General features: G+C 40.0%; 2 protein-coding genes across 2 annotated transcripts in view; one reads left to right on the top strand and one right to left on the bottom strand.

Moving 5' to 3' along the window:
- Nucleotides 1-3,336, bottom strand: part of LOC121194254 (plakophilin-4-like) — a 75,509-nt gene extending 72,173 nt beyond the window's left edge. Inside the window, exon 1 of the mRNA XM_041057007.1 lies at nucleotides 3,174-3,336. The gene's annotated coding sequence lies outside the window, so the exon portion shown is untranslated. The remainder of the gene's footprint in view (nucleotides 1-3,173) is intronic.
- An 894-nt stretch (nucleotides 3,337-4,230) lies between these two features.
- On the top strand, nucleotides 4,231-27,167 carry LOC121194709 (coiled-coil domain-containing protein 148-like). The gene is made up of 14 exons (XM_041057700.1): nucleotides 4,231-4,285; nucleotides 4,730-4,851; nucleotides 7,836-7,939; nucleotides 9,211-9,302; nucleotides 9,394-9,545; nucleotides 11,554-11,649; nucleotides 11,790-11,971; nucleotides 12,534-12,672; nucleotides 15,551-15,757; nucleotides 22,759-22,899; nucleotides 24,343-24,461; nucleotides 26,052-26,169; nucleotides 26,343-26,477; nucleotides 27,024-27,167. The coding sequence occupies exons 1-14, from the start codon at nucleotides 4,231-4,233 to the stop codon at nucleotides 27,165-27,167; spliced, it is 1,806 nt and encodes a 601-aa protein (XP_040913634.1).
- Nucleotides 27,168-27,340: the final 173 nt, after the last annotated feature.

The following is a 27,340-nucleotide window of genomic DNA, read 5'->3' on the forward strand; positions in this document are numbered from 1 at the left end:
TGTGCACCTAATCTCTAAAAGCGCTGACATGCTTTGTGTTCTGTATTATCTTTAGCTGTCTGGGATCCAACCAAAGCATGAAATCTGGGGCTCTTTCAGGAATCTATTTAAATATCCAGTTAGATCAACAATCAACCAGCAGCCGCACAAGTCAAGGCTTATTCACGCAAGCAACTGCAAGGCTGAATACACTCTGTACATGAAGTATAGTTCTTTAATTAGTTTGATTTAACTATAGTTAAAGTACATATAACAGGAAAACATGCCTAATTTAGGAATTAGTTATGCTGAAAATTTATGATTAAAAGTCAAGTCTGAAATCCTGCATATTATTACTTGAATCTTCACAATATATTTTTAGATATTAAGAATTAATAATTTATTTTTAATTAAAAAAATGTAATAATTGGTCTGCTCCTCGTTTTATTTTGAAAGTCTCTAGAGTGATATAACAAAGATAGATAGAAAGTTCACAGTGGAAATTCCCTACTTTATTACCTGTGGTTTGTTCTCAAGGGATGCAGGAGAGTAAGAGCAAGTCTCTTTAGACCACACCATCCAAATGTGGGATGGAAAGAAGCTATGCGAGGTGGTTTTGATGAATAAAAAAATTTCCATGGCAAAGGACGAATAAAAGCTTTTCTTTGGTTGATTGCTACTATGAACTCTTATTACCATCCCATAGTAGCCAAGAGAACTTCCCAGACCGAAAAAATCCCTATCTATTGAATAAATATCTATATGAATCTCAAGCTTCTGAACAAATCTGCATCATAATGGGTACTCTGAAAACTGCCCATTACATTTTTTAGTCAAATGTAAATATGCACAGTCAGTCAAAACTATAAGTGTGAACAGTACATCAGTGCCTCTGTCTGCCGATGCCTTTAACTTCTGCAGTTATTTTATAAATACAGTAATATCATAAAAGACACAGTCAAGGGTTGGTAACGAAGTACATGAAATACAAAAAGCTGACTGCCACTCAGTAAAAGCTCAACTTTTAAGAGCGCTTGACTGACTGAACTGTGCACAAGGGATGCTACACTAAAAAATATACACACATATGCACAGACACAAGGCAAATAACCAAACAACCAAACTCTGAGGCGAAGACTGGAAATTCTTTTCCTTTCTCAAAAAAAAGGAGGGGGGGCAGTTTTTGATCATAGCAGAAAAAAGTAAATCTGACATGTAACATAAGGGTGAGGGATTAAGCCTGGATGTAGGGCCAGAATTTGGGAGTGAAAAAAAATACAAGGAAGAGGGGCCCGCCAAAGGGTGCTAAGCTATTCAACTGTCAACATTTAAAAAGTACTCACCACGAACCCTGGGTCAAACAATCACACCAAGACACAAAAGCTATTTTACAGGCATGGTTGTTTTTGTCTACTGTGGCACAAATTGTTTTTCATCGAAACAATAGTTCTTTTTTTTTTAATATTTACCAGGACTTGCAAAAATAGTTTCAGCCAAAAAAGTTTCACACACATGCATCTCTATCTTGAACAGTAAGAATGATACACAAGGAGCAGGAGAAATGAAACTGACAACTAGTTGGCTGCATGTCTGGCCTGCTAAAACCTCTCTCCTTGTGCCAAACACAGTCACTGCTTAAAGTGCACGCAGAAACTACTAAAACAAAAAATAAACAAAAAAACAAAAACAGAGGGGGAGTTTGATGGTTCAAACCAACATCCCGCTGTTGTTTCAATTCCACAGTAAACCACCCTCAATGGTTGTCAGCTGTGTAGCAGTGTGTGTCTTGTGCGGTAATGTGAATCACGAGGGGAGTAACCTAGAGATTCCTCTTGGGTGTGTGTGCATGTGTGTGTGTGTGTGTGTGTCAGATGGAGAGTGTGTGAGAGAGTTCATATATGATCTCATTTGCCATATGCAGTTCCACTGTTAATTGGCTGAAATAAAATTAACTTGCAACGTGGTCACATCAGTGATGAAGGCAGATAGCCCTTCTGTGCCCACATGGAAAGAAAGACACAGCTTCCATCATCGTTCATGTGATAACAGGAGTGTGAGACTTGACCTTTGGTGAAGATCCATCATAACAAAATTAATAACCACTTCTTCACTGTTTGCATTGCCTCGGCCTTAACCACACTTCAGCATGACAGAGTGGGATTTAAGTTAAACGGAAAATTCTAAATTCCCCTTGTAAAGGCATTTCTCATACTGGGATTTTAGTGACAGTTTATACAAACAAGCACTGGGTTATAAGAAACGTGACCTGATGACTAAGCAAAGGGATTTATGTTTTATGAGGAACACATTTGCCCCTGTGCATTTCAAATGACTGCTTTTTGAAAAACCAAAGTGGGACATGATAATGGACATGTGCATTGTCTAATGGTATAAACACCAAGTGACTGGAACTAGCAGCCTAATCAACCGGACTAAAGGAATGCTGCACTTTATATGCATTAGGTCAGGTAATTTGACTATCTCTTTGACAGCCTTTCAGGCAGTAAAGGTGAGTCCATCTTCTGCTAAAGAGGTACGTTCTGTCATGGTCCGCGATAAAAAAGAAATGCTTCTGCTTGAAATGCAGATTAGTGCAATTAAATATGGCGTAGTTTGAGTGTAGCGAGTAAACGTGAGGGTAAAGGTAAGTTTATCTTGCGGGCGAACAGTGTGGATCTCCGCCCCTCCGCGACCTCGCATTCCAGAGATTCCCACACTCTAAGCTCACCTGCCTTTTCCTTCACCACTTAGCAACACGCTTACAAGGGCAATGTGAGAGAAAGGTGGGTTTTTCGGCGTGTATTTATTTATTTATTTATTGCACTGGGAAACTAACGCCGAAACAGTTCTGCTGTACGTTGGCCGGCTAAGTTTTCATCCCAACGGTTAGGCGTTAGATCGAAGACAGCGCGTGAAGGTCCCTCAAAGGTGTGCGTCGTTGGCGATGAAATCGGTCACAAGAACAAGATAAACGTACTATTAGATTCTCCCCTGCTGTGAAGAAGCCAAAAGAAGCTCGTGGCAGTGAAGCTTGTGCCACAGACGTACAACAAAGCAACCACTCTCTTTTCGCAGTGCATTCAAGACTTTCTGAGTTCAAGTAGCAGTCTTGCGCACAGACGCTTTCATTATCCCCTACGTTATCCCCAGTTACTCTGCAGTTAGTGAAGGAGCGGAAAAGAGCAGTTAAATACCTTAGGAGGACTGTTGTTGCGCTGGCTGACCCGCGGCTCGGATGCACATTAGAACATGTAACTTCATCGGTAAAGTCCAGTCGTTTACTCCCATGCATGTGAAAGAGTGAAACTCGCCCCCATAATCGAGGAGAAGAAGAATACGACCCCTCCGCTGCTCCCTGCTTCCACAAGCACAGTCCCAGGCTATGCAAGCGTGCATGACGTCAGTGGGAATGTGGGAAAGCAGTGCGCACTCCTGATTGGTTGCGATGTGAGCGGGGGCGTTCCCGAGGAGGTTCGCTTTGTTGAATTAACCAGTGAAAGAAGAGGTGATAGTTTCCTTGGTTACAAATTTTGTCAACCCATGCGCTGGATAGAGAAAGATAGCATAAGGTAAGCTAGGCTTCAGTGCTTAAATGTTCCTTTTACTCGCATAGCAGGGTCTTACTTACTTAATACTTGCAGTGTGTGTTGCATTTCGTTATATTGCGAGGTTCTGTACAACTTAGCAGAGTTTCTGTTCACTGTTTGTCATATTTTCTTTTGTGTAGACCTAGCGAACTAACAAGATATTAATACAACTGCTCAGCCGTGACACCTTTCCAGCTCACCTGCCTTTTGTACATTTGTGCAATTCTACCCAAGTATTATCGGTGAACTCACGTTATATCGGGGCTGCAAGTATTATTTTTGGAATATCAGTCGAGAGTGCCCCTGTTGCAAGAATTTTTCAAAGCATAATCCAAAACAAAGACGCGGAGATGTTCCAGCGGCATATCTGATCACACTGGGTGCACCATCTGTCCCCACCCAAATCCTAAACCTTGAGAGGGTTGACTGATATTCTAGCAATGTCATGCAGACCTTGATTGCTAACTTTGGTTTTTGATGCACTTTATTGCTTTTGGCCTATAGTCTCATGTTAATCCTCTGAATCACTGTGTAAGGCCATGTACCCATGCAGATGAATGTTGTCTTTCATCAGGCTTTGCACAACCTCTGTATTTTTCACATGCATTGATTTATCTTTTTGTTTTGAGTACACCACAGTGCATGCAAATAGATCTCTACAGTGATGAGTGGAAGGGATCTGCATATGTTCATCACACAGTGCAGAGCAGAAGATGTGGGTAAGTCAGTGGAAAATGGATCTGAAACGTTGCTGACTTGTGACTTAGTGGCCCTCATATCTCTTTGGCAGGTTTGACCCAGAGTCCTCATGTTGAATTCTCTGGATACTGTGAAGTCTTTGATGCTTTAGTCAGTGGAAGCATTGCCTATGTTTATTCACCTGCCTCTTTGAGTAACAGCTGAACTACTCCAAAAAACTGTCTAATGTAGTTAGTTTGCTCTCTGCTCCTCCCCCTCCATACAACCCCTCCTTTATGCAGTCATTTCTGGATTACCCACACAATCCATTAGGGCTCAGCTGGTGCTGTTCCTCTGTCTTTACCTCTGCTTCTTTCTTTGCTGAAGTCAACATAAAGACTTCACTTTAGAGATCGAAAGTGATGAGATTTTCAACAATTCCAATGATCCTAATTCAGGCATATCATTTGCTTTCATCCATGCAGAGAAACTGACACAGCGGATGAAAAATGGTCTACACAGCTCAAAGTACAAACCGGCAGAATATAAAAGACTACAAGCTGTTATTGATGCAAAACGCCTGGAATCTGAGCTAATTGGACAAAAGGTTGGTCACTGTCAATATCATGCCTGTACTCAAAACAGCAATGGTTTTATAAAATCAGTTCTTATTACATTTAATAACATGGTGATTTGGTGCAAATGAAGAAGAATATGCAACAGCATTATAATATAAATGTTTTTCCAGAGAGCAAATAGTCCTCGTTACCCACCACAGGAAGAGCAGGAACTAATAAAAACCTGATTTTAATGTGAGGTGATAAAACAGCATGTCTCCAGTGGTTGTAAATAGCACCATTTCTTTCTGTTTGTCTGATTTCTTCACTCTTTCTTGCACACCATTCAATGTCAAGGGATTTAATTTCACACAAAATAGGCATTGCATAACCTTTATAGTTTGTCCAACTACATGAAACAGAGTAATATCACTGTCATACACAATAGCATTGTCAGTTTCATGAATATTCATTTGGCTGCTTCGGGGTTTTCTATAAAGCTGTTTGAAGTTCATAGTCATCTGACTCTGAGCAGAGCGAAAAGTTAATACTAGGGGCGATGGAGATTAGGCTGTTAGACCTGCGGTGTTTTAATTGGTAAACTGTGGCAGAAGCCTTTTAGTATCATTATGGTTGCCCGTGGCTTCTTCCAACCCTGCTCTCTGCATAACCTAGATAAGACAGGCTATGTTTACATTCAGTTGCTCTGCTGCTTTCAGCTTTCTGAGCATCTCCCACTGGTAATGTGATAGAGGGTAAATAAATGACCATGAGTCGCCTCAAGCATGGGATCATTTTTTTCAGGAGGGGACTGGCAACATTAGTAGATGTTAAAACCTTTAAAAAAAAATGCTTGATAAGATTTTTATTAGCAGCACAGTGAAAACCCCAACAAAACAAACAAACAAAAAACCCCAAAAAAATAAAAGATCAGAGTGATGGATACACTGAAATTAGTGACTACCTTGCACTAGAGTATACATCCTTCCACAATGAACATTAAACAGTGTGGAAAAAAAGAGATAGAGATAATATTGTTTTGACTAAAATTAGACAAGCTGCAAATGAACACAGTAGTACAACATTATTTCCTAGTGATTCTACATTCACCTACAGTAATGTTTTTGCATTTTTGCTGAAGCACCTTGGCCTAATTAGAAAATATGAAAGTACATAATTGAAATACCACAATCCCGTGGGGGAGTCTTCACTGTATAATTGCTATGCTGTTTATCCTTTTTTTATGCACATACACCTAGAGATTATCTCTATTTCAGTATCTGGGTACAAGTAGACAAAAAAAAAAGACAAACATTTAAACATTCACAAAGCCCCAAATTTAAGAAACATTCAGCTTTTAGAATATCTTTTTGTATTGGGTTGTTCACTCAAATGAAAAAAGAGATGTAAAACTTTTTTTCTGTCAGTACATTTGTAAGAAAACTCATATTTAAAGGCCGTGCCATGGTCCACCCACACAGGTGTTTTCACTTAATTTTGCCTGATTACACCTCTTCTCAAGCATGTCAAGACTGTGCTTGACTGACATCTCTGACCCTCCTATTAGTTTTTTTTTCTACCTGTTTGGATGGGGAAGGTGGCACTTTCATTATTCTTATTGGTTCTTTAGGTTTGTTAACCTCATTCAGTTCCACTATAGTGTCACCAAACCTCATCCTGAGCAAATTCCTAATCAGCCAGACCAGTATGGGTGCACAGGGCCTTTAAAACATGCATCCAAAGCTCAGATTGAACACGTGGAACATCTGAAGATCAAAAAAAGTGGACCAATATCATATTTACAGTTTTCATGTAACTTGAGAGCAAAGATGAAAAATGCAATTTTTCAACAGAGACTTAAATTGAATACAGAAATAATCCCTAAATTGTTTGACATTTCTTTTCTGTGACTGAACACTCTCTGGTGTAATGGTTAATATAAGGTCGATAAGGATGGAAATTAATGGATTAGATTTATTTGGCACAGTGAGACTAAAAATCGGTTGATGTAAATTTAACTCCAGGCACAGATTTTGTAATCCAACTGAGTTATTAGACAGCCAGTGCAAATTAAGATCACCTCCAGTACATTTCCTGCAAGAGGCATGGAATGACATCAATTTGGCCTCTTTCTTTCAGAGCAGCACTACAGTCAGACTGAGCACTGTACATTCCGATAACTATAAAATGGACGTCACCCCAAGGGTAAATGTCCAGCACAGTGTATTCAGACTTCTTTTTCAACAACAGCAGCAGTGACTTGACACGTACATAGTCACGACATAAATCAATACCTTAACTCCTTTAGAGTTCCTATTAATTTGAATAGATTGTACCCATGTATTAGTTATGTGAGATTCCTTTTTGTACAATTATCTGAGCCAGTGACCTGTGTATAAAAACACTGACAGAATACAATGAATTGCTGCACTGAGAGTGCTCTGAAGGGGAGCCTTGTTCTATAATGATGAAAAAGGAAAACAATGACAGTAGATTAAGACTTCTATCTTCCCCCTCCTCTACTAATAACATGCCTCATGCGTACCATGCATGTTTCTACTTGATTATTTTAATTTGCTCCTGTTTATTTTGCTTTCATGCTTTTAACAGTGATACTGTTTGAGTTGAATTACCTGTGTATATGAGCCTCTCACAGACACAATTATGCTAGTAAAGCCTGAAGCACATGTCAATAATATATCCCTGATGTGCAGAGAGGAAGGGAACAGCTTACTTTAACTATAAGAAAACTATGTGTTTCATGTTCAACCATTCTTGCAACATTTACTTCACATTTACTCCCTTTATTGTTGTTACGGTTTTTCGAATATTATAAAATTGTCCAGATAGTTGATGCATTAATACATTCCAGTTTTGGGTTTTGTCCTGCAGGAAGAAATAAATATCATGGCTGAAGAGCATTTAAAAGAAAACACTCAAACACTCAGACACAATTTGTATGTTTTTTTTTCAATGCCTTTTCCAGTTCAGGGAAACAGTTTATTCCTGCTGTGCATTAAACCTTGTCTTATAGGTTCAGAAGACTTGCTGTGCAGCGAAGACAACCAAGGAGAGCTCCATTTTACGACAGCACAGACAGGTGTGGAGCAGAGAATGCTCCAGGCTGCAAAAAGCTGAGTAAGAGCCCCCTATTACTCCCTGTCATTATCTGCTGCAGTTTTCTGAATCTGCTATTACACCACGCAAACCGCTCCATTTAAGCCCCATTGAGCCCAGACAGGAACCTGCTTGAAAAAAAAGGGTGTAAAAATGAGGGAGTGAAGTGAATGTATCATGAAGAAAACAAGAAGAGAGGAGAACGAAGATTTACATGTAAGATAATTTTCTTGCAGTGATGACATAGATTTAGGCTAGCAAAGGGAGAGACACGGAGATAAGTGGGGGGTTATAGCTGTGTGGACGCAGGGGGGTAAACTGAATGGAGGAATGCTCTGCATGCTGAGGCAGAAGAGCAGGACTGGTGCCCCAGAGGTGTCATGCCTTGTGAAGTGAGAAGGGCAGCGCTAGCTCTGGGGTGCAGCTTGTTTGGCTGCGTAATGACTGTGTCTGAGCCACCCAAGGTTAATGATGTACACAAGCGTGAGCTTCAGTAATGAGCCTAGTCATAAAGATGTGCCACTGCTTGCAGCTCTATACACGTACATCTAGTTAAATTACCTTGGGTTTCAAAAGCCACCTCGTCAAATGGGAAAACAGGCAAGTATATCTCTATGGTTACTCTTCCTTTATTCCCAATCATGTCAACCTCTGGCCCAGTTAGTGAGATGTAAACAATTACTATAGCTGCTGCCACAGGCCTGTTAGTGCAATGCTGTCAGCAGTAACAAGACATCATTTCTTTAATTTTTGGAAAATAGTGCCATTTGGGTCTGAGCTAGTGTGCGTCATTGTCAGACGGAAGTATAGATCTGGTCCCCATCCCACCCCCATACCTCCAAAACGAATCAATGTAGTTCATCTTGTAGTGATGAACCTCCAGAGAATTATCACCAGACTCTGGTGCCATACAGAGTTTTACAGTGAATTTCCTCTCACTGTTTAGCCGTCCAGTGAAATTCTGCTGTTTGGGTTCACTCTAACCACTCTTATGTTGCTCTGTACCTGCTCTAACAAGTTTGCCACATCCGCTCAAAAGGTGATGGTAGCATCGTATCACAACTTGTTTCCAATGCCCCCAAGTGGCCAAAAAATTCAGTTATTGCAGGCTTTTTTGGCAATGGCCTGGTACCTAACATAAACTTCTCAATTCTTCTAACTAATGTTAGGCATTAACTAAGTGCCGTTATCTTGCTGTCTTCATAGGTTATGTAATATTGTAAATAATTAGCTAAATTATCTACTGTAATGTGGTTGTATTTAATATGACTTTCTCTTGTCCTGTGAAACAGGGAGCAGGCTGAGAAAGACATGCATGATTTTCTAGAGCAGATCAGACCACATAGTAGGACAGACACTGCCATCTTCTCCCTTCAAGATTATGGTAACACCGTCATCTGTTTTTAAACAGTCTCTGCTGTTTATGAGCACTGTACTGATACATGTCCTTGTGATTTTTTTGGGGGGTGTTTTAGAGCTTGTCCTTGAGAGGGAGCGGGAGGCGTTCAGGATAGCCACTGTGGTGCCTGTTCATCAGCTCAGGGATGACCTGTGCTTCAGACTGAGTGAGGTACAACATCAGCAGTTCACTGCCCATCCATCAGACTGGGAACAAGTAATACAACAGGTATCTCTGTGATATGAAATAAAGACACACTTGAATGTCCTTATTGTAACCAAAGGAACTTTGATAAATACTAGCCTTAACAAAGCTTAATTTGTTGAAAATCTAGCAGAATAGCAGCTCTCTTGTTCAGAAAATAAAATGGTTCAGCTTTTGAGAATACTAAATTGCAGTTGGCAACTCACATCCTCATTTATTAGTCGACCATTTGGCAATATTTTAATTTGTCCATGCTCTGAAATCCTTTTACAATGAATCCTAGCTGTACTTACTCTCTGCAGGTACCAAACCAAAACAGTCTGACCTGCACATCCAACAGAAGTTTAAATTAAACCACTCTCCTTCTTGTTCACACAATGATCCCAGCTTGCAGACAGTGTTGTATTCACTGTCCATGAATCTCTTGTTTGTTAGATATCCACAGTCTCTAAGTCACCAGTTCTGCCTTTGACTCTCAGAGGCTTTTTAAAAGCTCCAGAGATGAATGGCGAGATTAAGAAGTAAGCAGGGGTCTTTAAAGACAGACCATATTTGGAATGAACTGTCTGCCAGCCATTTTGTCTCCTCTGTGTGGCTCGTTCATGCTTGTTTCTTTCCCATGACCCCTTCTACTGTTGCTGGCCCACAGCTCCTACCCACCTGATTGCATAGGCACAATAGAAAACCTCTCGACACACACACAGCCACGATGCCTGCCCTACTTGTCCTTTTCTTTTTTTCATGTCTTTTGTCTATTTTTTCATTTTCTTATTTCAAAAAATCAGAGACACTTTTCAGGCGCTATATAATTACATTTCCATCCCTGGGTGTTTTAAATGAAAATGAAAGAATCTGAAGGAGATTGGCACTATGTTAAGCTCTACGTTACAAAGTGAAATAAAAAAATACGGTCAGAGTGAAATTTACCCCATACCATGTTTTTGACCGTTAAATTTTTATTTATTTATTTATTTAAAAAGTTTAGTTATAGCTGAAACAGTGAGAATTTCACCATTCATTTCTGTCAGTTATAATGGTGAAATGGTATTTCTTCTATATCATTAATTTTATGCAGTGTGTGAAATGAATTTTTGTACCAGGTGATTTTTCACTTAGCTGTGTTTGCTGAAATTAATGCATTCTCTGTAAAAGAGATATGGAGATTATCAACAAGACAGACAAAGATAGATCACTTTGAAATATGCAAAGGAAGTGCAGAAAAGGCAAGAATGCAGTGACTAGGTAAGATAACAAGTCTGGTTCTGAAATATGAATGTGATGAATGGGGGGAATGCTAATCCATTAACAATTTTGTGTATTAAACAAGCAATGTGAAGATTTTCATGTAGTTTATATATAGATTGTACAGGCTTGATCATTGTGTTAGTGGTAGGAGACCAAGTGTCTGAGCAAGAAATCAAGAAGTCTGAAAAACTGCCTCGAGTGATGTCGCTTAAGGCAGCACCAGTTGCCGAAGCAGCTGAGAACTACAAGTTTGAAAAAAAAAAAAAAAAACCTTTGGTTGTGGACCAAAAAATGTGAAGCTATAAAGGACATAAGTTATGTTCCTTCTTGGAAACTGAGAAATAGACCTAAAAATTTGATAAGCATTGTCTCCATTTCTAACTAGCTCCAGTTCTTCTTTCGGAAATAATTCTTGGGCATTATTGGGAAATAAGCAGTTATGGATTACTTGCTAAAACTGAATCTCTTTGGTGATCAGTGTTTCTGAATCTTCAGGTCTGTGGCAACAGCGAGGACCTGAGCTTAACCAGTACTATTGATTTGAGCATCCCTTATTAAAGGATATTAACATGTAGCACTACATAGTAGATTGGAGGGATTGCTGGATAGTCAGGGCAAGACTTGTAGCTCTTCCCAAAACAATTTAATCCATTTGACACTGAGGGGACAGTTCATACTTGCCACTTTGATTTCCCTGGACAGAATAGAGTCAAATTGTATGACCTTCATGTTTGTTTTCTAAATCTATTTTAAAGACATTTTTATGATTTTATCCTTGAATCACCAGATACAATTTGTGAAAGACCAGCAAGGTGACATAACTGCAAAGCTTCATGCAGACTACCTAGCCTTAGAGGAAGAGATTATGTGCCTTGATTTGGAGGTAAGGTTCTCACTGCTGGTTCTAGGTCTCCTGATTCTGTTTCAGCAATTTTAACACTTTTGCTCAAAACATGATTGCTATACTTTGTCACCAAAGCATTAATTTACGTATCTCAAGGATTATCATATTGTCCTCTGCAGAAATATCTTACTAATACTTCAGAACATATGGTGAACATAGAAAACATTCCAGAGGAGGTTTTGAATTCAGACTGCCCTTATCCTGAACTGAAGGACTCCCTGATCCAGGCCTTCCACTCTCTGTCAGAAAGATACCAGAGCAGGCTGCAGAGTCTTCAAGAGCAACTGCAGAGAACTGACAGGTAGACCTGAAGACTTCTAAGCTTCAGCTTTGCTTCTTTTCACAACTCAATGTGCTCATACATTGATTGAATGAGAAAACTGTAGTGATTTTTGCAGCTAATATCAAATAAGTGTATGATTGCAGCCCCTCCACTATTGTAGTTACACTTGATAGAAATGGGCTCCTAATGATTTTCAGCCATCCATTTCGCTAAATACACGCATAGGCAGAACTCTGGTGTTGCTGGGCAGATCAAAATGAAAGATTAGAAACTCAGCAGGACACTGACAGCATATAGAGGCACAGTCATTCCCCAGAAGCAGGCTGTTGAACAAGGCAAGTCTTCCTCACCAGGAGGTTCATTATATCAGAGTCTCAAAGCCACTTCAAACATTGATTTTTATTTCCATATGCTCGCTATGTAGCACCGTTTGCCTCCATGAGTAATATGTAATTCATCAGTATGTACCCTTTGGAAATGAAGTGAAGTGAAATGAAGGAAGGGGAACATAGTGTCATAGTATTCTTTCTTTCTTCTTTTTTTTAAGATTATGTATTTTCCGGGTTGGAATCTGTTTCAGGTTCTGCGGCTGGTATCCAGATGACCACCTGCGCTACCAGTTCACTTTGCTTCAGTACACTCATGACATACCCAACCACAGAGGACTCTGCATGGACATGCTGCAAAGACTCTTCCCTCAGAAAACTAGACGAGAGCTGGTCAGTTCTGATTTTTATGACTAAACAACTAACTGATTAATCAGCAACGTTTTGGCAGGTTAATCGATAAGGACAATAACTGATCATAGCAGTGATACTTCAGCTCGCTTTCTCACACACACAGTTACATTCTCACATGGAAGGTACCTAGTGCGACCACAAAGTGACCTGCTGGCCACTGAGCAAGTGGGGTTTAAGTGCCTTGCTCAAGAGCAAGATTAATCCAGTGTGTACACATACTGTATATTGATACACACACTCCCACACACACCCCTCTAAAAATGTAACTCCCTTCCCCAATCTAAAGCAGCCCTTCAGTGTGAGTCCCTGATTCCCTGATCAATGTAGCTCAGTACCCAGAACAGAGCAGACACACAGATAAGCTTGGACAATGATCCGCTCAGCACGCTGCAGGATGTGCCATGTCACCCACTGTGGACAGCTCGCTCACCCTGCAGCCTAGAATTGCCATGACAACCGCCAGCCCCTCTCTCCTTCGTCACCTATACCCAGAGACCTGTCCTCATATCAGTTCCAGCTGGGTGCTGCATTTAGAGCTGTGATCGTTTAGTGTCGGGGGTAGGTTGCCAGAAGAATGGATGTGTTTTTTAACAGTCTTTCTCCACACTCTTCACTTCCTCAGGAACAGACCAAGAGATGATGGAGGGCTGACTCTACCTAATTCACCTATTAGTCATAATTACGCTGGCTTGCTTGCAGTGAATAATCAGTGAGACCTGTAGATTGGTAGATTGCTGATTAAGTGCACAAGTGCTATTCTTCTAACAACGTTGTTTTGTTTTGGTTTTTTAATCTCATTTTCTGTATCTGAAATCTAAATTAAGTGAACATGTGTGACATTGATTAGTGTAGTCTATCCATTAGATATAAAGTGAAAACATGAATCCTGTCTGCCAGCAGTCTGCTTTGGGCAAAAGATATTTCTTTTGTATTTTCTGTGGGGAAAAAAATTATTCCTATTAGCATTTTGATGCACTTTGATTACAGAATCGTTTCTGTGGAGTTAATGTTTCTGCTCTAAACTTTCTTATGATGTTTTTTTTAACTTCAGAGCACTGAAGGTTGTTCCTGTTTGAGCTGTCATATTTCGTTCACCTGCCATTTAGTGCCATCTGTGTGCAATCATTTCAGGATGATAGCATCATTTTCCCGTGGTCAGTCTTCTTTAAACTCTAATGCAAGCTAAAACTGATATGTTTCATCACTAGACTGCTGGTGTGTCACAGTATCACAGTTAAAGGGTATATGTATATATAACAATTTCAGAGCCTTGGTACCAAATCCGCTCTTATGTTCTCCTTCGCAGTATCAACTGTTTTGAACATTTTTCCCTTTTTTCTTTGGTGAAAGATTGAGAAGAATAGTTTGATCGAGAATCCTTTTAGAAGTTTTACTTTATGCTTTGTAAAAATATTGATTTTTGTGAAATTGTTGTCTCAGTTTCTTTCTCTGATCTTGCAGAGAAATATCTAGGGGAAAGTAGAGAAGAAGCAGGGGGTTTCACGGGAGAGTTACATTAGTGGCTCTGAATTACTTTGCTCTCTGAGTCCCAAGATATTTAAATAAAATGATTTCTTGCAGCAGTTTGTTTGACAGTGACCTGCAATCACAACCCAAACACGTTACTGTCTCAGCAAAGTGCCACAGCAAGTGTGTGGACATGGTTTCAGTTTTCCCCTTGATGACCTTAAGTGGCCAATGGGTCAGATGGTGGAACTCCATCTAGCTTAGTGTGGAGATCTCCCTCTGCTGGATGGGGCTCTTTATTGTCTATTATGACTTACTCTTTGATGTACTCTCATAACAAATAGGAGGCCAACAGAGTACCAGCAGGATTTCATAGTAATAACCTCATAATATTCAGTGGCAATAGTGGAAATATTTCATACCTCTTACCCTTTCTGACCGTATCCAGGGAGCCATTTTTATTTTCTCTTTTTATTTTTTTCTACTTCTTAGTCTTCATGGAAACAGCCCTCCTCAGAGGGCACGTGGATGCAGCAGCTGAGCTAAGTGTCATGCCACTTTAAATGTGCACTGCAGACACAGTGCAGTCAACGCTTCCACATACATTCTGTGTGTAATATGGTGACTAAAGTGCGTGCTTTGCTTGTGAGCGACCTCACATTGCATGTCAAGTGCAAACATGAAAACACACCGTGTTTATGTTTTCTCACTTCCACCAACACAACGAAGGCAAGGGTAGCGAAGTAGAGGACAAAAGAAAGTGGTGAACAAAGCGTGGCTCTTCCTCTTCCAAAGTTGTGCATTAATAAACAGGATTTGCTTGGCTGCCGCTGGCACTTCTGTTCCGTTGGCAGGTCTGTCAGCTCACTCGTTTTCAATAAAACCAGTCAGCCGTCTAATGCCTTCCCACCGTCAGTTAGCCACTATTAGCCCATAGACGAATATCATTCCCTCTGTTCCAATGAAGCAGCCAAGTGATGCAGCCTCCATGAGTGCTGACACAATGATGAATAGCTACAGGCAGCCCTCACACAGAAAAGAAGTGTTTTCCTTCAGGACATTTCATAGCTAGGAGAGAAGGACCATTTTATATACCATCTGAGCTTGACCTGAAACGGAGTTTTCCCTGAGGTGCTGCTGCCATTATTATAGACAGCGCACTGTATCATGAAGGAGTGTTTGTGGATTTCTGTTTGCATGTCATCAGTTTGGCACAACACTATGTATAGCACAACAGTGTTGCCGTTTGGGCTGCTGTACTTCAATCTTGCACCTCTCAGTTTGTAACTTAGGTGATGATTATTGTTCAGTGCTTAATACAGTAATTAATACTCTTCACCAATTGATACATTCAGTAGTGCATTTGTTTAACTGCATGTTGTTCTTCCAGATGGAGCATGAACGCGTGTGGGACTGGCAGCGCTTCACTCAGTCACAGCTGAGCTTATTGACCCAGCAGTGGCAACGGGACCAGGAAGAGCTACTGGTCAGAGCCTTGGTCACATTGCAAGAGGCAAGACATGTCCACCAGGAGGAGCTGGAGCTCCACAGAGCCCGCCAGGACCAGCAGGACATCTGCTCGCACCTCAGAGAGAAGGTTAGTGTCTGGTATACCTTCACATCATGGTCACATGTTCAGGAACATTTCCAACTTTATAAGATGGTGCTTTTTATGTTGGAAATTACGCTGCAATTCTGTCTCCAACCCATATTTAATACCACTAGGAAATATATCTATAACTTTAATATCATACTCGTTCATTCTTCTGCAGCCTAGCCAGTATGAGTTCTCTGTGGTCTGCTTCTCTGCTGTTCTTATTTCTAAGTGACACTCACTCACACTCCTGGTGGCGTGGACAGTATTTCACACAATATCCTTTTCTTCAAAAGAACATGTGTAGATCTTATAGTTGCTGTGAGGGATGTGTGAGGCACCAGACAGTGTCTAACTGCCTGCTTGTGTACAGTATATCTGCTGACGAGGCTGCATCTTACACCGGGCTCCCTGACAGCATCTCTCGCTTTAGCCGCCACTTGGGATCGGCTGTGAATGCAAACAAGCTAATAAGGATGGTCTTGCAAACATGATGTTGCTGTCTCTGAGGGGTGCTAGTTCGCATTCGCACTACAAACAAGTTACTCATGTGAACAAATCCATCTGCCATTGATGTAGTGCTGCACAAATTGAATTTGCTTTGCCTGCCAGTTTTTAAAAAAAATGGTGCTCATGTCCTGTAGCTGATCAGACACTCTGATGTACTGAAGTGGGATTGATGTGGGTCATCACCATGAGCCTAGTTTTGTCAGATAACAAGACATATCACCAAACAGGGGCAGCATGCTGGTTTAGTTTTTTTTTGTACTGTTGCTTCTGCTCCTTGACGCCTGCTTCGTTTTCTTTACATTTATTAATAATCATTCTATTATCAGTGTTTTCTAACCCCAGATTTCCCCAGATGTAGTGTCTTGCCCTAGTCAGATTCTGAAAGGATAAGAGCCAATGATAAGTCTAAATTCATAGCTTGGGTATAGTAGTTACATTTTTTGGGAATCTGTAAATGTGTGTTTACACCATAAACTTCACATATTCCACTGTATGTGAAGAGATTTCATTGACTAGGACAGGTTGTGATTTAACAAACCAGCAAGCCTGCTGGGATCTTTTCTCACAATGGGAACACAATAAATGACGATCTCACTCTCCTCCATGTACCACTTGCCTTGTACAGTAGTTGTAGTTGTTTTTTTACTTCTGTGTCACAAATCAATTTTCAAATTATATTTGGATTGGAAAGCCAGATACTATATATCCCTGTTTAGGCACTGACTGAAAGCTGGGGTCTCAAACTACCAGCCCTGCTATCAATTAATTTTGCAGCAAGGCTGCAATATTGTGCCATAAACACTGGCTCTTTATTTTACAAGCTGTGCCTAACTGTGGCGACTTGTAAACATACTGTAAATAATTAAGATAAGAACAACAGAACTCTGTTTTACTGCAGCATACCCAATGTGTGACTGATTCTCTCTCACTAAACCTAAAACAAAGTTTGACAGTTGATTATCTTACCATGGAGTATAATATGAATGTCTCCTGCCTCATCTTCTTCAGTTTTGTAGTGAATATAGTTAAAATGTAGAAACACTGGAGGTTATTATTCTTTTGTTCTCATGCTCAACCACAGTCACTAGGAGAGAACATCTTGGCCAGTGATCCCCTGATAGTTTGAGCGAGATCACATCATTGTGTTATTTTCCTTATTGCAATAATTACCTGTGAAAAACATAAACTCAAGTGTACTTACTATAGTGGCAGTCTATGTTAATCTGTTTTGCTCCGCATTTGCTGTAACACCTACCAACGTAATGTTCTCTTAGAGTTTCCTGCAAACAACAGCTTGAAGATTCTTTCACTTTAGCTAACATGATGCATCATGTTGGATGGGACTTATTGATTTGCTTTTATCATGCATTTAATTTGTCTGTTTTCTCTTCATCCTTCGCTGTGCATTGTCATTTACTACTGATGTAAGTGAAGACACAAACTCAAGGGTAATGATCACTTCACATTCATTTCTGGCAGAATGGAGCTCCTTCAGACGCAGCTGCAGTGACTTTGGCATAATGTAGTTGTATTTGGAAAAAGACATGCAGGTTTTTAAAGTGATGGAATATGTTGTTCAAGACAGCAGCATGCAAGAACCTTTTTAATGTATTTCTTAAAATGCAAGGGGTCTTTGACTCTCAGTAATTTAGGGTATACCTGCAGTAGAACATAAACTACCTCTGACTATGGAAAACACATTTCTGAGTTTTGTTTTCACGCCTCTCTGAGGCAATAAAAAATAAATAAAATCACAAACATTGTCATTCCCACGACTTTTCCACGTCCACATTTTTTGTTTATGCATTGCAGGTGCACATATTTGAGCTTGTGTGGAGGCACAGATTGACGCCTGTTTGCATCTAATTTTTCTTTCCACTGCCTTTATCACCACAGCGCAGTGACACAGTGGTGAGACAAGATGGATTTTCCTCCTGTTGCATCTGCTTATTCAACGCTTTGTTTTCTGCAGCTGCTCCCTCTGACCCAAGCAACTCCCCTGACTCCACTCTAAGTCATTCACCCGTCTTGCAATTGACTTCATTTCTGCACTCTAAATTTCATTCTTATTGTTTTATATGTACTGTGTTGTTTAATATTGTAAGATTTTGTAGAAGTCTAACGCAATGTAGCTGACAGGTCGCATCTAAATATATCAATATTTATATTTTATTTATAATTTATTTTATGGGTTTTACAGAGTCATCATCGTGATCCATAACTTAGGAGCAGTTCACTCTCAACTTAATTTGTTTTTGCATAGCATATTTTACATGTAGGGTTACTTGTACTGCAGCCAGAGGGTACAGTATGTGGAAAGCTCAACCAATTAAATCAACTAAAGTCAACTAATGCAACTAAATTATAGAAATTGTGTTTTGAGATATTTAACTGTAGGTTATTGATAAATGCTAATTGTTTGCTTAGGTCATGGATACACAGTTGAAATAGTCAGCTTAAAATAATATTGGTATGCTATTTATACCATTAAAAAAATTATGTAACAATATCCACTTTTATATAACTGAAAGTGGTAAATAACACCCAGTTTATAATCCCTTCATAAGAACATATTTGAATGTGCTGATACAGGGCAACTTGAGCTCATCTGATAGGCCTGTGGGGCTATGTTAGACAATAAAGGCTGGGAACCACTGCTCTAGATGAGGCTTCATTACAATGACATAAATGAACTAATCTAATAGAGGCCCTTTTGCTACAGCTTATACCAGAGTTAACTGGTTTAAGCTTCAACATTTCTGAAACAGATTAAGAAGCTGATGCGGTAAATTACTTACTTCATATATTTTCTAGCTGTGATAATGCAAATGACATCTCGTCTTCTCCATGCCTCCATGGGTTCAGATGAGAGCGTATTTTGGATGATTTTTGGTCAGTGCTCGTTTGGGTCTGACCTCATTAGGGAGGGAGGCTGTGCGCTGCCAGTCCACTCAGCTCTCTTCTGAGGGACGAGTAGTTGGAAGAAATCCAGGGTAATTGATTTCAGAGTTCGCTTGTACCCCTCTGTTTGGGAAAGGGCAACACTGTCACACAGACCACAGCTTCTCCTTGAGAACCATAAATTGGGCATGCAAAGATGACTGGCTGGATTCATGTGTCTAGACACAGCTGGCAGTACCGATCATATAGCAGATGTTCATTTTCAGAAGGCTCCAGGTGTGATATACAGTCTAGGAAATGTAGAGGATGTGTATTTTCAAAGGTAAAATGAAATGGATGATTAAGATAACTAGTTAACATTTCAAGCATGAGACGTGGCTTATTTCATTCCAATTTATCACTGAAAGACAGACGCTTCTTTTCAAATCATCAGCTGTTTGTTCTGCAGTGTTCTGGCGGCTGTAATTAGTTGGCATTGTTCTTGATGTTACTGTTCATTCCAGCCTTTTATTCTGTCCTTGCTTTCATTTTGCCTCCCACTTATATCTCCCTCCCAGGCATCTTTGATGAGTGATTGTGTTTTCCACATGAGTAAATAAAGCCTGGAGGGATGGTGGATTGTTCCAGCAGGCTCAGGTGGGAAAGAGATGAGTATGAGAGCAACAGGACAAATGATATAACCGAAGTATTTTCATAAGATGGGAGGTTTTCTTTTATTGCAGGAGCTCAGTGTACCCTTCCAGTAGGCACTGTTTGTTAGCAGATCCCCTGTCACTGAGTGTTAGTGACTAACAAGGACATCCCTTCATCCCTCTGGTGGCCAAATGGACACAGCAGATCTGAGTTAAGTTAGACAGCGCGTGGGCCTCACAGTGTTTCAGCTGCCAGCTCTCTGAGGAGTTAATTGCACACTTATGTATATTTTTTTCTACATCACTTAGAGAATTTAGAATTTTTCTTTCTCTAAGTGATGTACCTGTTGTGGCCCCGAGGAAAATTCTTATTGTGTTAGCTGTGGAAATACAAAGATAATTGCATGGTTCGTTTTTTTTTCTCATCTCTTAATGGACATTAGTTCTTGCCCCTTTAGAGATTCTGTAGATCTCATTTGTTATTAATGCCACTCAGTAGAGTGGACCCACCGATGGAGGAGTGGTACTGATTTTAGAAGTACACCACTCATTTTCCCTAGTTTGCTGCTCTAATTCTCAGCAATGATTTTGATTTAAGATTTGTGGTTTTGCATGAGTTCATACCCAATCTGTATCACTCATCTGTAATGTATCCCAAGTTTGTCATTAAATGACCTGCAGTTGTTATGATAAAGTTATGATGGCTGCTGCAACGCCCCCTGACAGAAGACATCACTTTAACTGTACAGTTATATTAACAAAGGATCTGAGCATGCTGCAGTGTGCAGATAAAAAGGCTATTATTCTTTTGTTATTCTGACATCTCTGCAGTCTTTTCTGTGCTGACATGAAAAAGGATGGTGTCCCATTTCCCTTTGAATTCACAGAAAATGAGATTCCAGTGACAAATTACTGTAGACTGTACATAATGACCATTTTATTCCTTTTGTGCTTCTTAAAATGCCCTTTTCACCTCTGCCTAAACAAGAAAGACATACAAAATACACTCAGCCATTGTGGATCTCACTGTGTTCACAGTGGATCTATGCTTTAAAGATACATTTCAGATTATTCTGTGACCTTATGTGAACTTACTCTGCAACTGAACTTTACTTTTTTCTTTATGAGACTACGGAGAAGAATGGGTTACATACAGAAAAGACCCCCAGCCAGAATCAGGCTGATGACGTTGCAATTACATGGTCAGCACTAGAAGCCCCAAAATATGAATAGTTTAAGTGTATTGAAATCCTATCTATGCACTGTATGGAAAATATCTCAGATTTCACATGGTGCTCATAGATTTTATACACTGTTTAAATATAATGTAAGTCTTTATTTTCACAGGGGGAAAATCAAGTATTAAACTGAGGGATTAAATATGAAGCCTATACGCTTATGGAGCATAACATTTGCACTGCTCAGGTCTCAAAACTTTATGGTTTGTTTTATATACTATGACTACTTTTCCCTATGGCCAAAGTAGTGTCTCAAGAAACAATGCCCACTAAAGCATTTTAGTAGGCACCTTTTCAATCTATATTACAATGTAAGTGTTAATGAGGTTTTGTACAGGTCTGATGTTTTGCCCTGGGTAACGCCAGTAGTCTGTGGAATCATTAATGTGACCTTTCACAATCACAAGATTATATTTCACAAGGCAGTACTGGAATCAGTGCCAACATCAACAGATGCACATTACATATTAACACACAGTTAAAAGTAAAGAGCAGCAGAAGTACAAAACAGAACAAATGGACAGTGCAAGACAACTGGACTGTTACTCATAGCATGTGTAGCAGCATAAATATTGTCACAGTGCTGTCACCATCATTACTCAGTCACTGCTCAGGTTTGCCGTTCTGGTCCAGAACATTGCATATTGAACCATCTTTCAGAAAAATAGAGCCATTAAATGTCTGCATGAGAGAACATTTAGATTTCTAAAGACAAAGCAGGTTGTCTCTCTGGCTTCAACAGTGTAAGCTGGGACTTGAGTGAAAGCTGGATTGTTTTAAGTCCTCTCTCAAACACGCAGCTGCTGCTTTTTCTCAGGCAGACATCAAGTATGAATGACTTGATGACACCGCCGGTGCTAATGTGTGTGAGGCCATGTTAATTTGCAGTTTAGTCCTTCGGGGATTTCTAAGCTCTTCTGTGATAGATCTGTGAATCTGTGTGCCCGGTTGGAATGTAACACTTTAATACCCGGCAAGCCACAGAGAGGCTGCTGCATAACGAACCTGTCACTCACTCACTCCCTGGCAAATGTTGGGCTGTGTGTGTGTCTTTGTGAAAAGTTTAGGCTATTTCCAGATATCTAGCTGGGTGGTTGAAGATGGCAAAGATATGAACATAATTTTAGAAGAGGAATATTTCAGTGTTCTGTCAAGACATATGATTACCATAAATTCATTCATGTTTACATGGGTTTCCACATGCTCTTGGTTTCAAACTCAATGGGACAAGGATAATAACAAAAATCCATAATCATCAAGTTGCTTTAGAAAGAAAGCTGATAGAGATTTTAGAGATCCATCTTTGCTGAATAAATTTAAACTGAAAGTCAATGCTCAGAATCTTTACAGAGTAAGAACTGGAAGGGCATCAAGGTGAAAATGAGTCAGTTTTTCTTGAATTTTTGGAATTTCATATAAGACCTGGCCTGAGCTGCTGTGTAAGGACAACACTGTCCTCACAAGAATAGGTTCTGTTTGTTATAGGGCTCAAACACATAGGCTTTCTTTATGATTCAATGCTTTGACGGGTCCAGAGGTGATCTAACACTGAGTGTGAAAGGCAGCTGCGACACCTCTTCTAGAGTTCATGCAACACTTTGGCACCATGGTAGTGGGGCTCAGCTGGTTGTCTACCAGTGAGTAATTCTTTCAAGACAGCTGTTGATGGACAATAACCTGCTTTTTGTTTCTCCCTAATGTGTATTTGCATGTGTGTTTGCAGCTGCAGCGGTGGCGGGCCCAGCAGGAGGAGGTGGCAACGCTGGAGGCAGCTATAGCTGCTCGACAACAAGCGGAAGAAGAGGCGAGGATAAAGAGGGAGCTGGAGAAGGAGGCCACCATCAGGTCACAGCAGAAAGACAAAGTAACCTTTATTTTTATTGGTTTCTTCCTGCAGCACTTGTTTAATATCAGTGCATGCATTTGAATGTGTACAGTCTACAAGCTGTGTGTAACTCATTTGTATGATTCCATTAATTGGATTTAAAGTTTTCTTCATGCTACCAGGAGGAAAAAGGGTTACACACAACTTTTGACAACATGTTATGATCAAACTGAGTTGAATTAACACATTATCGTATAAGAGATATTGCAGTAAATATTCTTTCTAGATGATAGATGACATTTTCTATCCTCTACACACAAGCTCTGTATATTGTATGCATAACTTACTTTGTGCATTAAAGTTGATTATTTCGAAGGAAAAAAGCAGATAATTTATTTTACATTCAAATAACTTGAAGCTAACAGACTGGAGATGCACACAGCCAGCTCAAAATTGAGAAAACCTGGTCCACCAAAAACCCAAGACTGTCCTCAGCTGGCATGAAATGCTACAGTTTAAAATGGAGAATAGCTATAGACAGGTTAGGTTTAGATGGATGTTTGTGGTGTGCCAAGAAAATAGCCTTAAAAGTTAAAAAAGAAATAAGTTTCATATTGGCTCAGCTTGATCCCCAGCGCTCAGCACATGTGAATATGAATGATTTCACAGGAAAGAAAGCGCTCCTCAGAAGCAAATTAAATGTAGCACGTCAGCTCATGATAAAACCTTTTGGAGCGTGTACGATTGAGTGTATGAGTGACTTCTCACGGAAAAGAACAAGTTATTGATAAGTTATTGTAGCAGCATAGAGGCACTGGCAATGCTGTGTAGCTGTCATGTAGCTGTCCCAAACTTGTCAACACATTTAAATAACTCGCTTGCATTAGATAAATAAAAACTCGTTGTCTTTTGTGACATCAGGAGCTCTGTCTAAAATAAAACCATATTACCAGCATTACAGCATTTGCAATATATGGCAGTGATTTAATAAAATTACGCTAGTTTCAAGTTACTTACCAGTTTTGGATACACTGCCTGAAGTATTTAATTGTGGACACACATGGAGATCAAACTGAAAACATATATTTTTACAATTATCATGATATTTTGATTATTTCATTTAGTTATTGTCCTCGCTATTACAGCTATACCAGAATGTGTGTGTGTGTGTGTGTGTCTGGCTGTTTAATTAACTCTCCCCTCAGGGGTCTGCTAGGAGAGTATGGGCAACTTGAGACACTCTGATTAATGAGAGCATTTAGGCCACATTGCATTCCATATAATTTAGCACAATAGTCTGCCAGACATTGAAATATCATCTCATTCCCTCTGTTTACACTTATCTGATTACTGAGCTGTCACAATCAATAGGACATGACGATCCTAACAGTTCTGTGGAAGTCAGATTATTGGGAGTGTGGCTACTGTTCTTGTTAACTTTTTGTCGTAATTCTTTGTAAATTGTTGTTTTTTTCCCCACAGGTCAGGCAGTTTTATTTAAAGCAGCAGAAGAGGAGGGAGGTGCTGGAGCAGAGGGATCAAGAGAGACTTGCTAATCTGAGGAGCGTCATGGAAGAACAGGCAAGGCGAGATAAAGAGAGGTGAGTGTTGCACCATGGGACCTTGAGTTTTCAAGTGCTAATACATTATTGCCCATTACCAAGCATGACATGACATGCATTTACATTTTTCCTTATGGGTTTATGGGCAACCACTTCAATCATGGGTGTATTAAAAAAAAAACATATTTCTGTTTTTTATTAATATATTCATTATCAAGCTTACTTTGGTGATGTAACAACTGTTTTTTTTAGCAATTTTTAGCATGGCACTACACCGATTTTACATGTCAGTTTATTAGTCATAGGGAGTACCACACAGCCTGTGAAAACAGTGGACCTGTGAAAACAAATGTCTTCTGTGACTTTGACTAAATGAAGAAAACAACCATGTTGATGTTATCATTGTCTCCGCTTTGGCTTGAAGGCTCACAAGTTTATAGCAGAAAGTCTGTATCACGAACCGGAGGTGTGGAGTTTAAAAGATGTGGGTGTGACTCACCCAGATCTTGAATGCAAGATCGTAAGTGCAATACTACATTGCTGGAATATCCCTTGGAAAGACTGACAAAGGGAGACTGATCAACTGCACCTTATAGCCACGTACATCCTGGATTGCACCGAACCTCACAGACTTATAAAACGTAATGAATTTGAATTTTACCCTCTAACAAGCAGCACCTGCCATCAGTGCCAGCTCATATTGTGCAACAGTGAGGGGACGAAAAGCTAGTTATGTGACTCATTTACTTTAATATACCAATATGAATATTGATCAGTCATACAATCATACAAGGCTCCACTGTAACAGTGGTATACCAGGGGCACAGGTTTTAGTCAATAACTTATGTACTAAGAAAAGACTGCTATTCTGTGTACTACTTATTATAGCTTCTCTACTAAAATATCATTGGCATTCAATATCATTATGTGCACTGGCATCAATAAAGCTCAGCAGTATAGTAATAAGTTAATTTGCCCTCTAAGTTACTTGGCTGTGGGTGTATTATACATTATACCTTTTCTCACCTTTAATTATGGTAACAGACACATTTTGATGATTTTGACAGATTCTGTGCCACTTCAGGGAACAACCTTGGGCCTGAGAGAATTAGTAAAAACAGCATTTCCTTTTTCATCTTCACATATTTCAGAATTCACATCTTACAATTTAATTACATATGAATTTCAAATTTAAATTAAGCCTACAATCAAAGTTTTAATACACTTAAAAATTACATCTAGAGTCAGTGTCATTGTGTTCTTTGCTCAGTCTTGTCCTATCAACCTCTTAAGTGCAACACACAATGTTCAAAGAGGAAAAAAAAGAAAAAGAAATTTGGCCTTTTGAAAAAAAAAAAAAATCTCCTGGCATTAATACCAGGTGATAGCTTTGACTTTGGCTGTGAGAATGAACTGTGGCAGGAATGAGAATAGGGAATCATGAGAGGCTGAAAAAAGCGATAAAAACAGATGATGGGAGAGGAGCTGCGCTCTGACAGCTCCATAAAGCCCCACCACAGCCCGCAGCCCTGCTGTGTCAGGAACGATAGGTAATGTTGGTCGTGGCAGTGGCGGAGGAAGAGAGGGGCTGTTTAGATCTGGTGTCCTCACCTTCTGTGCTCCCTCTAGGGTGCAGTTCAGGGCGGATATGTTGCAGCGACGAAGGGAGGAAAGAGAAGCGCGGGAGCTTGAGCGTCAGAGAGAAGAAGAAGAGAAACAGAATCGTCTGGAAGCTCTCAGAAACCAGGTGGATCATTATCTGCTCTTAACCCTTTCAACCACTCTAATTTGTCAGTTGAAATGACCCACAAGAGAAGACTTGCACTCATCCTTATCTGAGTCGAGGCATCACTGCCACCTTATGGCAGACAATTATATGTTATCACTACATTAAATGTTTTTTTTTACTATTTATCTTAGGTTGGGGTGGTGGCAGAGGCAGACCCTGAGAGGATGATGGCAGATACAGAAGCTTGGAGGAGTCGACACTTGAATGTAAAGGGGTTTGAACTCCAGAGGCCTCTCTACAGTATTAACACATACACGGACGCACAAGTGAGGCATGACAACATCCTCCCTCCTATAAGCTTTGGCTTTTGTTTGTGTGATTACAAACTCCTTATCTATGCCCCAAATATCATAAGCCTACAAGGCCTTTTTCCCCAGTTCCCCTGATAATGTTCAGTTTCGTTATTGTGTTTCGTTTCATCTTGGGTGAAATGTAGCAGTGACCCATGCAGTGGGAGAAATTATGCAAACTGGTTGGCTGGTCAAACAATGTATGTCCTCCTCTCATAACCTGTATACACAGCCTTGATCTCGAGGCCACTGAGTCAGTCAGTGCACTGTAGAGTCTGTGTGTGTGTGGTTTTGTCATTATCACGAAGAGCAGGTTAGAATTTGGTTATTGTGTAACACCGGCAATGACTAATAATTGTTCAACTGTGATAATCTTCTCCCCTAATACCAAACCATGAAGGATTAGTTTACTTAATTGTGTAGTAAACCGTAAAAACAAACTATGTTAGTGGCTGTGTTTGTTTCTAGTTTGAAACAGCAAAAAAATGTATTATTTGGTACTTTGTGATATTTGTTTTCCAGATTGTGTCTGATCCAAGAGTGAGGGTTGAACAGGCTCTGCGGGAAGCTGGTCTGCACCACAGCCAGTATGCCAAAGAGGTTCTGTCTATTATCAAGCCCTCCAAACCACCTCGGCGAGACACAAAATCCATACTTAAGTTCTGACTAAGGGCTTGTTGGGGCCCTTGTTCTGGTATTAAGCATTATATGATTGTAAATAATACATTTTACTGAGCTGAATGTGTAAGCATCATATTCACAGTCAGACAGTTCACGCTGTCCAGCTGTGCAAAGTAAACCGTTACTGGCAGTTATAGTACTGACCACCACATGACACA

This window comes from Toxotes jaculatrix, chromosome 15, assembly GCF_017976425.1.
Source record: "Toxotes jaculatrix isolate fToxJac2 chromosome 15, fToxJac2.pri, whole genome shotgun sequence".
In the NCBI taxonomy this organism is placed as follows: domain Eukaryota; kingdom Metazoa; phylum Chordata; class Actinopteri; family Toxotidae; genus Toxotes; species Toxotes jaculatrix.

Coding starts and splice junctions, on each gene's coding strand:
- LOC121194709 (XM_041057700.1), top strand. CDS start 4,231: ATGAGTGGAAGGGATCTGCATATGTTCATCACACAGTGCAGAGCAGAA. Junction 9,303..9,393: donor CTTCTCCCTTCAAGATTATG/GTAACACCGTCA, acceptor GGGGTGTTTTAG/AGCTTGTCCTTGAGAGGGAG. Junction 26,170..26,342: donor TGGAAGCTCTCAGAAACCAG/GTGGATCATTAT, acceptor TATTTATCTTAG/GTTGGGGTGGTGGCAGAGGC.